The sequence below is a fragment of the Sinohyriopsis cumingii genome, chromosome 6 (genome assembly GCF_028554795.1).
Source record: "Sinohyriopsis cumingii isolate HCF-2022 chromosome 6, ASM2855479v2, whole genome shotgun sequence".
NCBI classification, from domain to species: Eukaryota; Metazoa; Mollusca; class Bivalvia; order Unionida; family Unionidae; genus Sinohyriopsis; species Sinohyriopsis cumingii.
The window spans coordinates 157,518,557-157,537,573 of NC_142966.1; the positions used below are offsets into that span (position 1 = coordinate 157,518,557).

At 34.7% G+C, this 19,017-nt stretch overlaps 1 protein-coding gene across 1 annotated transcript; it reads left to right on the top strand.

The window, feature by feature from the left end:
- LOC149798363 (heart- and neural crest derivatives-expressed protein 2-like) lies at positions 1-17,879 on the top strand. Its single transcript, XM_089963505.1, has 2 exons — positions 1-796; positions 15,683-17,879. Exons 1-2 carry the CDS (start codon positions 266-268, stop codon positions 15,779-15,781), a joined length of 630 nt encoding a protein of 209 aa, XP_089819631.1. The 5' UTR covers positions 1-265; the 3' UTR covers positions 15,782-17,879.
- Positions 17,880-19,017: the final 1,138 nt, after the last annotated feature.

Below are 19,017 nucleotides of genomic sequence, written 5' to 3' on the forward strand. Positions count from 1 at the left end.
GTTTAGAAAGAATCATTAGACACGAGTGGTTGCCCATTACCTTAATGCTGTCCAGACAGGGTATGATCTACAATAATTCAGATATTGGGCGATATTACTATAACAGTTCTGGACGTAGATATTTATATATGGATAGTGGCTGGATGTGGATGGATAAAGCAGACATTGGCACCAGACGTTTTTGTTGCTGATAAAGTCGAATTGCACAGAAACCAGAAGCCCTGACTGTTGTAAGAAGCCGAAGCTGTAGTGATACTAGCCCAGAATGAGTCTGAGCGTAGGAGGGTACGCACAGGGATATGCACATCCCGGTCCCATTATGCCTCGTGAATTTTACCAATACCCCCAGGTCCGATACCCGGATTATACAAATGACAGAGCCTACTTTCATAACTGGATCCTCGGAGGGACCCCAGAAATCCCCATGTCGCCGGAATCTTACGGAAATGGTACACCGTCCCCAACTGATATCCATGTACTCGGACACTATAATACATACGTTGATAGTTTCGGTAATCGTTGCGTCAAAAGACGAACTTCTGCTAATAAAAAAGAAAGAAGACGGACTGAAAGTATTAACCATGCATTTTCTCAACTCCGAGAATGTATCCCAAACGTTCCATCGGACACTAAGTTGTCAAAGATTAAGACTCTAAGACTGGCTATAGGGTACATATCTTACTTAATGGATGTACTGGAGAAAGATGACCCTAAACTCTCCGAGAAAGGGTTCAAAGCTGACGTGTCTCGGAAAAGAGAAAGGCACGAGGACAGATTAAAGAGGCACGAAGCGGTGGTATGTATCTCCTTTTTTGTCTTCGTAGTAGTAGTTGCAGTGGTAGTAGATGGAATAGTAGGAGGAGGTCAAGTAGTCATAGTATTGGAGGTATCAAGAAAAGAAAACATTAATAACTTAAATTACATTTATAATAATAATAATAATAATAATAATAATACAGTATAATCACCAAAGTCTTCTGTTTTTAACAAATCTTTCCATCGCCGAGAATCGTTATAAATAATAATAATAATAATAATAATAATAATAATAATAATAATCTCATCATCAACTTCTTCATCTTTACCAACATCTTCATTATCTTCATCATCAATTAACAAAGAAGTGTGATGAAGAGGACCTACACTTTATGGGACTGGGAGTCGGAGACCATATGAAAATGTAGTCATAACGAGTTGTCATCGCAATGGAATATAATTGTTCATAATCTGGACATATCTTCCTCTATACTTGCTATATAGTTTTTCTTCCTTTAAAAAAAAATTACAGCTGTTACCTTACTTGTACCCTCTTCGTTACTGGCTTAAAAATGTTTTGAATTTTCAATGAAAGCAATGCAATATATCTGATGTAATTGAATTATGTTGCCCTCGTCACTGAAATAACTATTTTCTATAATTAAAGAAAGGAATATAAATATTAAATTTTAAAAAATAATAATAAAACAATAATTTATGAATGAGGAAACTGACACCTAGGTTTTATCTGTCATACCACATTAAATAAGGAATTTATTAACATTTAACTGCTTCAAATTAAAAAATGAAAATGAAACGGACTTTTAAATGCACAGGAATTTATATTCCATGTATGGCAAATAATGCAATCTCAATGTAAGAATATAAATCTAATTTATGCAGTTATATTCATATGCAAGCATTCTTTTGGTCAATATATCATGTTTTCACCTTACGTAGGAAGAGGGGTGCTGAAATTAACAAGAGGGTTGCCGGTTCGTTCACAAGTATAAATAAACATCATACAAAACTGTCATTAGTTTCACCAAAAATTCCATGATTTCACATTGGCATTTTGCAATTTTTGTAAATATAATTTTTACAAATTTTCTTCTTCTATACGGAATATCCAAATAAATTGATATATACATTGCTCCGGGCCATGTAATAATATTAATACAGTTAATTCAAGGTAAAATTATGCAACAGTCACACACAGGCACACCTGTATGTCGTATTTATTATGCAACAGTCACACACGGGAACACCTGTATGTCGTATTTATTATGTAATGGTCACACACAGGCACACCTGTATATTTTATTTATTATGAATTGTCACACATAGGCAACTCGACCAATTTCACATACAAATATATGTTTGGTAGATAATTGAAAATAGAATCGGAATTTTTTTTTTCGTTTCTGTTTTGATTGCCTTAATTCATCTGGTGTTTGAACATGCAAAAACAAAGCGAAGTAAATTGACGCAAAATATTTTCAAAACTTACATATAGGCGCATAAATATAAATAAATAAATATAGAGGCAGAGAGGGGTGGTGAATTAATAGACCAAATATTTCAGCAAGTGATTTACATATACACAAATAACACGCAAACAACCTATTTTTCTCTCATACTGGTAGATTCATGATTGGTGTACGTTAACGCAGCTAAAGTATGAAGAATATTTTTCTGATATGTTTATGCAGAAAATCCTAAGAGTTCCAATTCTTTCTTTCTTTCTTTCTTTCTTTCTTTCTTTCTTTCTTTCTTTCGTATTTATTACATTGAGCGACAAAGTAGATACATAGGTATATACTAAAGTGTCAGTCGGGGATGAAGAGTTCCTTGAATACAGCTAAGATGTACTTAGCGAAGGCACAAAATTCCAATGGAACATAATACCAGTTAAAAATGCTTTAATGTCACATCTATGTCACCTCCTCCAGTGCCACCACCATCGCCGTGTTATCCTCGTCCTCATCATCATCGTCATCATTATCACCATCATCCTCGCCCTTGTCAATTTATATTCCTCTTAATGTAGATTATATTAATGACACAAAGCACACGTGAATTATGCAAAAACTATATTTATTTATATATCTTCAGCAAACATAGGTAAAAGTATCGTTATATAAAATGTAGTTTTGGTATCGTCACTGTGCAGTATTGTATTGTATGTGCACCGATTGCTTTCTTAGTGCAGTGTACGTATACGGTCTCGTTATCATTGTTAACGGGAAACTCATAGTAACAATGATAACTCATCCTTGAAAAGGCGTGCCATTATCTAAATAAAATTCCATAGTGTATTTTTAATACCATAACTCAAATTTACAAGCGCTGTGGATATGTCTCAAACGCCCATAATTAGTAAAGAAACGTGGTTATAGGTCCTCATATATGCATCCCAAATCCTATTGTTATTACGAGTTTTTTTCCTCGACATGGGTAATAAGATACATATAATTATCAGGTTATCAAAGCTTAGACAATCCCAAGTTGCAGAAGTAATTGTTGCGGAGGATTACGCATCTGTGTGCGTCATTAATTGGGAGGAGAAAATAGACAGGAAGAAGGAAGAGGGGGATGCCTAGTTCATTAGAAATCTTTACCGCTCTCCCACGAAGAGTTTGAAAAACGAGGTCTTTATCTACGTACTACATAAATGTCTCCATTTAATGGCGATTATTTTTGTGAAACAGCGGAGAGCATATCAATTAAAATCTAAAAACAAGAACAAACGGCACGAAATTTCTTCCCCGCGATGATAAATTGGGTCCGATTTCCAATCGTATCGTCCGCCTTCTATTCATTTTCCGTGTGAATCCTAAGAAATATAAGTTTCAGCATTTTGTTTACTTAGACAGGGACGGCATGTCGGAGTTTTGTACCGATAATGTTCCAGATAGAAGGGCCGACGTAGACAGTGGGGGGTACGATAATGGACTGTATGATTGACAGCTGCGTGGTTTTACCTATTATAATACACATCATGAAATGTAGTAAAAATGTCTTACTGGGTAGCTCATTTGGGGCCCAAATCTATATATGATAATATAAAATATATTCAGCGTCAGACAGCTGGGTGATTTACGTGGTTCGTAGTTATGGACACTTTTAATGCCAGTACGCAGGAAGATTTTGAAAGTTGATGGCGCAGTACACGAAGGCACATGGGTCAGCTACTGTGCTGTGTCCTTGGGCAAGACACTTCACTCAATTGCCTAGGCACTAAATAACCTACTTGTGTTGCTGTGCCGTAAAGTACCAAACCAAACCAAAAAATGATGACCATTTGCTTCACACTGCTAAAGTCCTAGATCGATCACCGGTTTCATCTTATGTGACAATAAGCTGTGTTTAATGCATTTCATAACTTACAAGACAAATCTAGATGTCAATAAATTCGGAACTTATCTTATATGGTTCCTATTTCTTTTTTCTCTCCATGTTTAATCAGATATAAATGAAACAAGATATGTAACTTTAGTTATTGCATTGTACTTCCTCAAAACTATTTAAAACTTAGTTAAATTTAACTGTTTTCTGTATTCTCTGTAATTTTAGTCATTAATTATTTTCAGGTATACGAATAAGCAGAGGTAAAAAAATGATTTGTGCAATTTCTTCGTAAGGGGGCCTCGGACGAACAACACTTTCTAATTTATAAAAGAAATGTTTTGTTTGAACAAGAACTAGGAGTGTGTTTCTTGCCTTAGGGCCCGTGATCGCTCACTACGGCCATAGAAGAATGTGAAAACTATTGATGGTTTGAAAAATCATAGACAATAAAGTTTAATATTGAATGGACCAAAAAACACATGTCAGCGGTTCATCCAAAGGAAAGACCAACAGACAAAGCGTCAATAATTTCTTTTCCTTTTTAAGGTTTTATTCTGATCTTCAGTAAGCTACTAGAAGCACTCCAATTTTTTAAAAAAATTCATATTTATTTCCGAAAATAAATAGAGCTGGGAATTTTCCAGGAAATATCAATAGGAAATATTTATGACTTAACCTCAAACAACAACAACAACAACAACAACAACAACAACAGCTGTTGGTTTGGTCGAAATCGATAAATATTTCATAGTACGTAGTACGTCGTGTCCGCCTTCAGTTAACCAATTCAAATTACAGATGTCAACATTTTAAATTTTAAAGACATTTAATGAGAGAGCTTTATATTGCTTTGTACTTTTATTAGAACTGAGGTCGAGAACAATATGAAACGTTAGTAGATGCCCTTTTTTCAGAATGCACGTGAATTTTGTTCTGACATATTATTATTATTATTATTATTATTATTTCTGGTTCTTAAAAAAATTATCTAGAAATCTCTAATTATATTTCAGTTTTATATGACAATTTTCAGAGTGAAGAATCACATAATGTATCATCGTTTAAGAAGGAAAGGAGAATTTCTACCTCATGAACAGGATTGCTTTGAATGAAAAAGCACTTGATCGGAGTTAAAATGCACTTGATAGGAATTAAAATGCACTTGATCGGAGTTAAAATGCACTTGATCGGAATTAATCGGAATTAAAGTGCACTTGATCGGAATTAAAATGCACTTGATCGGAATTACACTTGATCGGAATTAAAATGCACTTAGAAGTGTAAGATCGACCTTTGTTGAACTCATTGTGCTGCTTTAATTAACCTAAAATCTGCTAGGAAGAATTATGCTCACGAACGTTTGTAACGTACATACCCCAACAACTTTCTACATCCCCAGCCCATCCCCATCCAAGCCTCCGCCACCTTCAAGCCCCTAAAAAATTTTCAAGATTGTATTCACTCACAATAGCCATTCACGTTCACGTAGCACATGTGGTATACAGAGAACGGCAAAATGGATGTAATGTCCGTCCATTTGTGTAATCTTGAATTCAATAGAGTGAAATAAATTGTGTAGAAGTACATTTGAAGATGACTATGATAAAAGCATAAAGCAGTACGTTAAAAGTATTACTAAATCAATTGTACGTACGTTGAAGAAAACATTTTCTGTTCTAGACCATTACACGAATTTGTGCTAATTCTGTTCTAGACCATTACACGAATTTGTGCTAATTCTGTTCTAGACCATTACACGAATTTGTGCTAATTCTGTTCTAGACCATTACACGAATTTGTGCTAATTCTGTTCTAGACCATTACACGAATTTGTGCTAATTCTGTCGAGGTTTATAAATGGAAGGACAAGTTTCAACAGGATGTATCAGCGCACTTGATGACTCAAGGAAATAATTATAAGGAAAAATGGGAACCAGTCTGGAAATGGGTGAATATGAAATATAGTCTATATGGGTTTGGCTGGCAAGAAATGGTTGATAATGAAGATAAGATTTTAGTAAAAGAATATTTTGACAGTTTATCTTATTTGTAACTGAAGAAACAAAAACGATACATTGTTTTATTGATGGAATTTCAATTCTTATTACAGACTTGAGTTTTGAAAACTCATTACAGAAATTAGCACCTGACTCTTTGGTGTAGAATTGAAAACACATGCAGATCCCGAAAATGCCGAGGGTCATGACTCATGATGATTTTCCCTACAGAGAAGTTATCATCAAGGATGTTTATACTGTTAAATATAGGTTTGACTATGAGTATTCATAAATTTAACGTTATTGAATTTTAAATATTATGACGATTGCATAGGTTTACCGTGGGGCTGAATTAGTACCGCGAGTCCTTCAGGCATTTTTCTGGTCGTGGCAAACATTATACATTCTCCCACTCTCAAAACCTTTGTAGCAATGAAATATCAGAATGTTTCCTACGCATCCACAAATGCTTCCTACACATCCACACATGTTTCCTATACATCCACAAATGTTTTCTACACATCCACAAATGCTTCCTACACATCCACAATACACAAATGCTTCCTACACATACACAAATGCTTCCAACACATCCACAAATGCTTCCTACACATCCACAAATGCTTCCTACACATTCACAAATGCTTCCTACACATCCACAAATGCTTCCTATACATCCACAAATGCTTCCTACACATTCACAAATGCTTCCTATACATCCACAAATGCTTCCTACACATTCACAAATGCTTCCTACACATACACAAATGCTTCCTATACATCCATAAAAAATGTTTCTTACACATCCATAAATATTCATCAGAAATATTTTATAGGGTTACATAAGTTCTAATTAAACAAGTCGAATTCTCAAAATTCTCCTGTTTAAAAATTGTTTGAAGAAATGTCCTAAAATGTGCCGTAAAAAAATGAAACCCTTTGTGCTTTTAAGCAAATCACGTATCTAGCCCACAAAGTTTCAAATTAATCTTCCAATTACTCTGTTTAAAAACGATAATAAACAAAGTTCTCTAAATACTCAGTTTTTAAACTTGATACAAAATCACAAAAGTGCGTTGCAGAAAACGAAAAGTATAACATTGTTGTACATCTCTGTCAATTTAGCCGCAACAGTTTCAGTACTATCCCCCAATCAATGTGGGAGGAGAAATGGATGGCAAACTGGAGTTCCAAAACGAGCTCCATGGCAGTCCTTCAAAATCGAAATCTGAAAACGACCAAACTTCGAAATCATATCGGCGGACTTCTATTTCTTTTATTCAAAACAAAAACAAAGAAAAAATGCCGAGTGGTTCTAGCAAATCTAGATTTGATCCATCTAACAAAATTGGGAATATAAATTGATGAAATAATTTTAACTGACAATCTACTTGTAACAATACATTAACCGTTTTTCTTTTCATATCAAACGTAACATTGCATGTTTGTTCCCCGTTGACGACTTGGATCAAAATTTGGATCACCTCGATGAAAACCGTTCAGTCATACCCTGAAGTTTAATGTCTCTTTCTCCTTATTGTGGACTTTATTATCTATGTATGTCCGTACAGACAGACGTTCAATTACACAGTCCAGTTAAGTGGGTTCTCTACAGATATTACAAACTTCTGAGAGAGTGACTGGTGTATGATGAAGTAGTTTATATTTGCAACAGGCAAAATAGATAGAATATTGGCATGCCTCTATGTTACTTTCGTGTACTGTGCTTCAAATTTCTTTGGAATTGTACATACTTTAAGCACACAGTTAGCCAAAATGACTGGTCTCATGTGGTAAAAATGACAGCCTGAATTTGTCTAAAGTACACTAACTTTAGCAGTTATTAAAACATGGAAAATGAATTTGCCAGGCTAGACAATACCAGCGTCTGAAAGCGCAATGGTCCAGTCCCATTGAACAATGTCCCTCTCAAGTCCAGAAAGTGAAAATGACCAAGCAGAGCCAGCAATTATTTGTAACATACACATCTGAAGTAAGGTCAAGATGCATACTCTATAACCTATATTACACCCATCAATTACACACCAAAATAAAGGGAATTAAAAGTTTTTCTTTGAACAATACCAAAGATATACAGGTTATTTTTTCAATAGCCAGCATAACCAGTGCGGAAAACCTGGGAAAGTATCTTTTCTTTAAAATTAAAACCTTTTGCAAAATACAAAACTGTATAGCGCCTCCCAAATAGTCTCCGACCTTGAGCAAGTGCCCTATAAAGTGTACATGGAACTGAACATTTCGTTTTAAGTAATGCTTATGAATGCTTAAAAGATATGCGTGAAGTGAAAGGTGGGAGATCCTTCTTGAGTTTCTCAAAAACTTCACGGTGCACTGGTGGACTCAACTGAGGGTCAAATGGACCAAACTCTTCCAATCTTACTTCTTTTCTTTTGACAAATCAGGTCATTTTTATCTTTCACTAAAAACCCAATTTTCATCCACAGGCCTCATCCGGGTACTTGACCTAAGTGGCTGCATATTGTATAGGAATCGGGATAAGCCCAACTAAAGATACACATCGTTTAAATCTATTAATAGCGTAGTTTTTCCTAGTGGATACAATTTCAAATTTGATCGATTGATTGATTTATGTTTTAATTATTTAATTTGTTCGGCATCTCTTGATTTTTGTCCTCTGCAACCGCACCATTCTGATCACAACACCCCAGTAATGCAAAGACCCATGGTTGATAAGTTGAGATAACTATACATGCATGCAATTCACGCTCCTACCAAAACTTACTTTTTTGCTCTACTTGGCACGATTCCATCTCCAGCTAAACGGTTACATTTGAATTGTACACCTGCTAACTGATACGCATAGGCTCCGAGCATTCATTTAATTTACAGCAATTCTTAGTTGTCATGTGATAAGAACAAAACAAAATACACGCATGTAGGATACTGTTTACATCAGAGTGTTCTGAGGTGATATTTCTTTCAACGAAGGTGAAAACTCAGGTTTCATCTAAATGCCTATCACCAAATTTAATACCTTGAAATGCAACTTAACTTTTCATGCCAAAATGCTCTTTTTCAAGTATTATACAAGCAAACATTCTTTAAATCCCCTGCGAGTTCAGGGATATACAAATGACCCGAGGCACCGTCCTACGAGTCATATGAGGTGACTACTGGATGTTGGATCAATGGTGGCTCAATGGTTTACGTGCCAGACTGGTGATTGAAAGGTTGCGGGTTTAAATTCTACCCCTGGGTCGGCCTGGGTGTACAGCGATAATTCCTTGGGCAAGTAATTTTTCTCCATCTGCCTCGGCACTAAATAACCTACTTGTGTTGCTGTGCCGTAAAACACCAAACCCAACAAGTGTTCCCTCAAATTCCAACAGCATTGCTCAAAAGAATAAGTAAAATGATCAGCAACTGTATGAGCCGGCAAATCCTGTACATACATACATACTACATACATACATACATACATACATACATACATACATAGGTACGTACGTACGTGTGTGCGTGCGTGCGTGCGTGCGTACATACATACATACATACATACATACATACATAGAAGGCGACAGGAGTCACGTCCCCTAAATGAGGTTCAGAGGTAATACAGGAAAAGCTTTCTTTCGTTCTACTGGCCGACTTTTTCGAATTCATTAAAGAAAGGAAGCGATGAATGAAATATGCAATAATTTGCTCTGACTTTTAATTGAAATTAAAGTTATTTTTAATATGGACGCGCGTATTTTCCGAAATTATTTCTGATAACTTTTAAGGTTCCTCCTTCCTAACGTCCTCTTCTCTTAGCCCTTTTTTCTGCGTTTAAAGCACAGTTGCAGTATGTTGATTTGGCTATTCAAAAACAATGATGGCTATTTCCGCTTAAAATATCAGAGGAAGAGTCTTACACATTTATTCATAGACAGAGACAATTATATTTGGAATGGAATATCCTATTATCGCTAGAAACAATTTGTCCCTAGCTTAACATATCACTATAACCAATGTTATAATAATGCTCACATACACGTTCTTCGCAAGGCGAATAATTCATATTAAAAATATTGATGCATTTTATCAGAGCTGAATTCTCGAAAAATCATTTGATGTATTTTCTCTGCGATAGCTAGAGTTTCCCTGGAGCGCTTAACGTCATTTGCAATTTTTCAAAAAGATGGAATGATAATCTGCCCTAAGTAGGAAATTCCCACTTGATCATTTTGTCAAATTTTCAAATTTGCTGAAATTATTTATTTTCTGGTGGCTCATTTATAACCCCAATAACCGTTACCTTAGAGACAGACCCTCAATCCAAGATTTTCAGAGCGCGCAGTCGTTTGGCGGCGACTAATGGAACGTCAAGTGGGTGATGCGCGTCAAGGGAGCGGTGGTCCATTCTCATTACGAAACTAACATATCATGATACTGGGAAAATGCGCTCAAATTTAGTATAAATGAATATAAGAGAGACTTATGTACAATAATAGAATAAAAATGACCAAGCCTGAATTTTGCAGTAATTTCTTTATCCAATTTTCACAGAATCATTTGTAATGTTTTGTTCCGTCTTTATTACCTACCATCCATTTAATTTCAATGGTCTTTGGAAGCAAGACATCATAAAGCTTATAAAATATAAAGCTTATAAAACATAATGAATACTAAAACATTAATGAGGTAAAAGAAAGGAGAGAAATATAATGAATACTAAAACATTAATGAGGTAAAAGAAAGGAGAGAAATACAGAAAGAAGGAAATGGGCAAACTTAGATAATATTTCCACATTACTTTTGTCAATATTTTAATATCTATCTGATAACATTCTGATATGCAGAAATCTGTTTTTTAGTCATTGTAGTACAATAGCAATTGAAAACAGGCATATTCTTCTGCGACGCAAATGAGTGAAATTTCGTCTAAACAAATCTCGTGTAATAAACGGTTGTTGATAGATACATGCAATTGCAATGCTGAATTAAATAATGTTATTATGATTAAATAATGGCCTTTAAACAATGCTAAAATAGATGTGTTTCAAATGACGGCATGGGCTTTCATATTTGCTTCACTTGAAAATCAAAGTTTTGAGATCTTGGTTATATGTAGTCTCGTTTAATCGAATTCTCGTGTGACTTCGACAGATCCAGAGAAAATAACTTTCTCTTTTTTCAAAAAGTATAACCATACAGGACAGTATATATCCATGTCAATAATAATAATAATAATAAAAATAATAATAATAATGAAGTAGACCCAAATGGTCGAGGAAAAATAATTCTGATTGGAACTGAAGTCTATCCGTCTGTCTGTCTGCCTGCCTGTCTGTCTGTCTGTCTCTGTCTCTCTTTCTCTTTGATATACACTTGTATAAACATAAAAAGTGCGTAGTAGTGTTTCTGTTGGGTACATATTTAAAAATATGATTGTGTTCAATCTTTAGTAAAATTAAAATGACGATGACGATTGATAAGAAAGTGAAAACTTCAGCTAATAAATCTGGATAGACCAACCTCCACTTGGACCAGATAACTGAGTGCGTCCATGACAAAACTCAGACGATAATGTCAATTCAGCAATCTAGTATCAAACTGGTGAACTTCTTGTTTAATCACACAAATTAGCAAAACCACCAGGAGAGAGAGAGAGAGAGAGAGAGAGAGAGAGAGAGATGAAACCGATCTATTAAAATATATACTGTGTCAATAATGTTAATGCATTTTGAAGTGTAAAGAAGAACGAACTACTTGGGGTAATGCAGAGGTATTTTAGCCGTCCCGAAAATACATCCCGGTCTAAATATAACTGGGTCCCCATTCCTACCCATCCCCCAAAATTAAATATTTCAAAGTATTCAGAAATTCCATTTTCAGCAATTTAGACCCGAAAATTTTATTCCTAAATGATCAACTAAAAAATGTTGGGATGATGCCTGTTTTCAGTCACCCTCAACAATCTATTCATTCCTTCAGCTGCGGTTGAATAAAAACTAGATGGTTCTTATACTTTTCTGTTGGTTTATTTCTCTCAGGATTTTATAAAACAATATCTTTCTCTCAGCCTCGAAAAAGCTAAAAGACCAAAATTTGGAAACAACTTTGGAGTTGGAGTCTGCAACACTTTCAATTTTGAAGTTCTAATGTATATGGAAAATTGTATCGCATAGATTTATGTGACTAGACACAAGCATGGATATGGCAACAATATGTATGTATGTATGTATGTATGTATGTATGTATGTATGTATGTATGTATGTATGTATGTATGCATGTATGTATGCATGTATGTATCTGTGTGTGTCCGTTTGTGTATGTTGTTGGGTACAAATATAGTTAATGACATTTTTGTTTTTTTAAAAACGCAAAGACACACGACATATGTTCTGGCCAATGGATTGGGATTGGTGTTCCTGCCTTGGATTTAAAAAAATCCAGTGTACAGTAAAAACAAGACCCACTGAACAGATTATATATTTTAAAAACTTTTTATAATGTTTTGATCATCGTAAATCATAATGGTGCTAAGCTGACATAAAAAATGTTGCCATCTTGAAAATTATTTCCGCTACTACTCTTAAAGCGGAAATTATTTTGATATGGGGTTTTCATCAGAAGAATTCTTTTGGTGTCTACTAGGCTGTTAAATGAATAACCCTCAATAAGGCCACCACGGGGGCTATCTTTAAAATATTGTTATCTCTTCTCCCAAATGGATGGCTATATCAGTGTGATATTTTCACCAAAATATATATGAAAAATGGTGGGAGTCGTACATCCAACATGGCTGCTATGACAATTGTTGTGAAAATCGTGTTGTAATTGCTCTCCTTGAATGTACAATCATCATGACATAGTGTTTTCACCAAAAAACTTCCAATGAGATCTACTTTGTCCGAAAGGAAACTTAGGCCAATATGACATCAAATATGTCCACCATATCAGCTAATTTTGAAATCTTTTTATCGCTGAAGACTATCAGAGATAGTTTCAACACTCAGTAATTAAGAGGAAGAAACGGTCTTATCTTGAATTCCTGGATATTCTATTTCGCCAGTAGATCATCAGACTCCTCAAGGGACTCTTGTTTCTTGGTGGTCTCTGTTCAATTCTGGTACAGAATCATGGCTGAAATCACAAAATACACGAATGTATAAAATTATAAAATTTAATTTATAGTAAAGTGCAGCAGAAAACAAGTAAACTGGGGATAATCGTTGTTTTAAGACGGAAGAATATTTTGTATGCAAAAGTTCTCATGAGCAACGGGAAAATGCACAAATTTGAAGCCGGGTAAACAAGAGTAAAAAAAAGAAATATGCAGCTGTAGATGAATTTTGCTGATAATTTGCATGCTGACCCTAGATAGCGTTCCGTAATATATCAATGATACACGTTTGCTTTATCAACACCGCCATTATTTCTTGCTTTCTCCACTTCCGACATTGCGCTCTACGTTTTAATTCCAAGCAGCAACAAAACATTCATTAAGATCGTCCATTTCAACACCATTTTAAATATAAATTTATCAATATAAACTTTCAAAGAGAGATTTATCTAGACAGATATTCAAGAAATAAGCACAACGAAGAAACTGAGGATTCTTTCAATACGAAATATACATCTCGCTAAATCTCAACCTCCATCTCTCTTTGCAAATCTGAAGTATTATAGCACGTGCGTTGGATTTCATAATATATGGGTTTCTCTGTAGTGATTAACCTGTGGATTTTCAAACAAAATTACCACATAAAAGGAGACATGAATTAATTGTAAATAATGTCAGATGGTTGCGGTAAAATTCAAAATGGGCAAATCTCTGTTTGCAGGTGTTTTTCATTCATGCTGTTTGTCCTAAGTCGAGATTTAATAGACCATATTGACACACACTGAATGTACTGCTGTGAAAATACAGAGGAAAACAGTATGCTGGTACGAGTCTTATTTTAAGGAGCAATAAAAATGATTACTACAAATGGAAGCTTTCTTGGACATTCTACAAGGAAACATGTTAAGCAGGCAATGATCAGTAGAAATGATAAAGTTTAATTAAACGATTATATATATATATATATATATATATATATATATATATATATATATATATATATATATATATATATATATATATATATATATATATATATATGCAATTAACTGGCGACGAACATTGCAGAACTAGGATCTAACTAGCCTAAGCGATTTCGACTCTCAATGAGTCTTTTTCCAAATGCAAATACAAAACATAAACATTTGTTCTCTATCTGAACTTCAAGTCCACTTAATATTTTCTCGTTTATGGAGTAAAGTGTATTTTACATTTACCGACCCTCTCTGATAAAGATCTTGCCTAGATGCTGGCATCCCACTCAAAGTTTCCTCTTCCTATTATATAAATGGTGTAGCTCGAAATTTGTACGCTTCAGTATCAACACTTCTTTTTTTTATCAATAGGCTCTCTAATGTCATCACTATGTCTTTCAGAGTACCAGCTATAGAGTAAACTTAATCATCCCACTTTAGATACAACTATGGTGTAAATTTAATAATCGCATTTTAGACACACCTATAGAGTAAACTTAATCATCCCACTTTAGATACACCTATAGTGTAAATTTAATCCTCCCACTTTAGATACAGCTATGGTGTAAACTTAATCATCCCACTTTAGATACAGCTATAGTGTAAACGTAATCATCCCACTTTAGTTACAGCTATAGTGTAAACTTAATCATCCCACTTTAGATACACCTATAGTGTAAACTTAATCCTCCCACTTTAGATACAGATATAGTGTAAACTTAATCATCTCACTTTAGATACAGCTATAGTGTAAACTTAATCCTCCCACTTTAGATACAGCTATGGTGTAAACTTAATCATCCCATTTTAGATACACCTATAGTGTAAATTTAATCCTCCCACTTTAGATACAGCTATGGTGTAAACTTAATCATCTCACTTTTGATACAGCTATAGTGTAAACTTAATCATCCCATTTTAGATACAGCTATGGTGTAAACTTAATTATCCCACTTTAGTTACAGTTATAGTGTAAACTTAATCATCCCACTTTAAATACACCTATAGAGTAAACTTAATCATCCCACTTTAGTTACAGCTTTTAGATTACAATTTATGCAACAATTAAATTCTGGTACGATAAGGTACTGGCCACTACTTTTTTGTGGGGCGGGGTATTTTGTGCTGAGGTATTTTCTTTTCTTTTATCTCAAGATGATTCATATTTTCCATATAATATCATGGATATAATATGGTGTGATTTTGATATTAATTAGATAAAGATATCTTATCCAACTGTTGACAGATGTAAATTAAACAAAAGTGTGTCAAGCCCCTGCCCCAGAACATTAAATTGTTTGTCCCTAATATATATATATATGTATATTTACATATACATATGTATATATATATATGAACATACATACATACATACATACATACATACATACATACATACATACATACATACATACATACATACATAAGGATGGATATGTTCAAATGGGATCCCCTCCTTATTTTCACAGTATAGTTGGGTAACCATTGAGTTTTTTTCACGTTCTATTTTCAGGATGCGGAAAAAGATACATCTGACGAGAAGAAAGGCAAAGGCCGGACTGGTTGGCCACAACACGTATGGGCATCTGAACTAAAAAATAGCAAAGAATGATTATGAACCAGTCTAGTCACACCGGTGTTACAATGGCAGCAGTGACGCATTTCTGTGATATGACATTTGAAGATGTGATTCGAGAGTCCAGTTTTTAAATACGTGACCAGGACACGAACCGTACATAGTAACATGTATCTATATAAAGTTTCCGACTGCAATTTCAACATTAAAGATAATCATCGTTGCAACACACCAAAACATTTGTGAATATATCAACGTTGCAATGAACGAGGAGTACAGGAACGCTAACCTTTCGCGATAAGAAGTCCCCGGAAAGTCTGCTTGTGTATCTTTCTTCTTTCGCTTGAAACTCAGATTGATGGACGGTCCCAAGAGAAAGAAAACTATCGATATTATTATATTTAGCAAAATTAATCCTGTGACACAAATTTCATTCTAGCGATCTGACCTGAAGCAAGTAAAAAACAAAACAACAAACAACTTGTCTAGATCTACGAAGAATTTAACGAGTCAAGAAAACACGGTATCTAGATCTACGAAATATTTAAAGAGTCAAGAAAACACCGTCTTTAAATATTACAGAAGAAAGGCATACATACAACAGATCATTGTGGTAACATGAGCTTGTATGATCTTACTGTATGAGAAAAATAAAAACTCGAACGCGACGCTTGTATTTCGAGATTGTTACAAGCAATCTTGTTGTGATTTGGATAAGCTATATATTGAACTGAAGTAGAGTTATTTGTCAATGTGTGTATTGAAGCTATTCCCTGGATATGACATTGATAATGACCATGACAATGATGTGATATAGGCCATCAGCCTATGGCACTACAGTTACAGAACAGTATTAACCAGCAGCCCATAATACCACATTACAGAACAGTGGTAATTGTAGACAACTAGTCTGTAATACTGCAGTTACGTAGCAGTGATAACGTATGCCAGTGGGTCATAATGCATCAGTTACATAACAGTAATAGTTGTAGGCCAGCAGCCCCAATACTAGTTACACAACAGTTATAATCTATATCATTAGTCCATAATACTTGAGTTATATATTAGTGGTAATTGTAGGCCAGCAGGCCACAATACTATAGTTATATAACAGTGATAATGTAAGCGATCGGACGATAATACTAAAGTTACAAAACAATGATAATGTGGACAGTTAGTCCATAATACTACAGTGACGTAACAGTGGTAATTGCAGGCCATACTACTACAGTGACGTAACAGTAGCCATTCTAAGCCAGCAGGCCATAATACTACAGTTATACAACGGTGATAATTGTAGGCCAGCAGGCCATAATACTACAGTTATACAACAGTGATAATTGAAGGCCGTCGAACAATAATACTACAGTTACTTAACACAGATAACGTAGGCCAGCAGGCCATAATACTACAGTTATACAACAGTGATAATTGTAGGCCGTAGAACAATAATACTACAGTTACATAACATAGATAACGTAGACCAGGAGGCCATAATACTACAGTTATACAACGGTGATAATTGTAGGCCAGCAGGCCATAATACTACAGTTACACTACAGTGGTAATTGTTGGCTATCGAACGTTATTGCTTCAGCTGCATAACATTATTTCCCTAATGTAGAAGGCCAAATTACGATAAAATTAAAAGTGAAAGGAATAGCACCAGATAACTGTCATTTTATTCCTGGTAAATGAGAACGTGGCTGTGCAAACTAAAATACAGGGCTCTAGTTGTGCTTGAATCTTTCGCATGATTCTTACAGCACTGATATAAAATAAGTTTTCTTAGACCAGGATAAACAAAAGAATTTTTCTTTGATCGGGACAAAGAAAATAATTTTTCTTTTCCATGATAAGCAAAAGCATTTTTCTTATACCTGGATGTGTAAATGACTTTGATTAATATTGGACGATAATGGATAAAGAAAACGTATACGACCTTACCATGACTCTTTTCTTTTGACCATTACTGTTGAGAAACAGTAACTGACAACAAATATTATATGGGACCATTTTTAAGCGTTCGTGTTATAACTCCATTTAAATATTTATTACGGTATGCATTTTCTCACTTTTGGTAATTTGCTTTGTGTCGATTATGCAAATTTAACTAAAGCATATTTCTTTCCAAGTCTTTTTTTTTTCTTCTTTTTTTACACTCTATCTTTCCACACTCTATCCTTCCTTTGTGTGTACATTTCATTAAAGTGTTTATTTTTGCAAACTAGGTAAACAAATTTGCCAAAGTGAATGAAAGCCTCTATTGGAAAGATGTGTGACTATCCGGGTGATCAAATCATAGAAGGAAAGGTCTGAGTTCAGTTTCACTACTGCTTAGCCTTACCATATTTAAAAAAAAATGACCGAATGCTCCTAGTAGAAATATAAACCGTCCTAAATGAAAATAAGTTAATAGAAATTCTTAAATCTGGCTGCCTGACAGCTTTGATCTGCGCGTAAAATATTCATATGTACATGATACTGGTCAAAATCCTCCATCTGGTATGTGAACAAAATTTTGATTTACCCTGACATTAAACTGACTTACTGAATTCACATTCTAAATGCTGTAATTTACAATTTACTATTTTAAAAAAACGAGTCTAAGCTTTACATACTTTTTACAAAAAATACAAAGCTGCCTCCGGATTCTACTGATAACTCGAGTTAGAGAAGCTATATGGATAAACACCGTGTAAATCAGCTGTTTAAATGAGATAGCGCGAGACATTTTATTGGTCTATCCCAGGGATGACGTCTATGATAAAATTATGTCCTGTTTCTCTTGAAACTAGATCATATCATGGAAAACAAATCATTCATATTTGTGTGAGCGTTGCATGAAAGTCGGCGAGTGCATTTGAAACATTTTTGTTTCATCTATGAAGTATTTGCTTTTTCTTCTTCTTTTTCTTCTCACAAAGTCTTACTTCGTTGTTTTGTATACATGTATGAAACAAAATTTCGCACTGAACAAGTAGTTTACCCTCTTGTGTTTCAAAATGATAAAGTATCACAGTGGAACAGGTAAATCAGTTTCTGGGTCAAACTCAGTGCATGACGTTGTAAAACTATCCCAACTTCCAACTTAACAAATGAGAAGAAAAAAAAAATGCATTTTGTAAACAGGATCCGAAAACAATTCCACAGCTGTGCCTACATTCTTCTCCAACGATGTAGTTTCGAAGGGCCACTGGACTCGACGTCCGTTCCTAAATAGACTGGTACCTCAAACTGTAATCTCCTGCTACATAGATCCGTACAGGTGA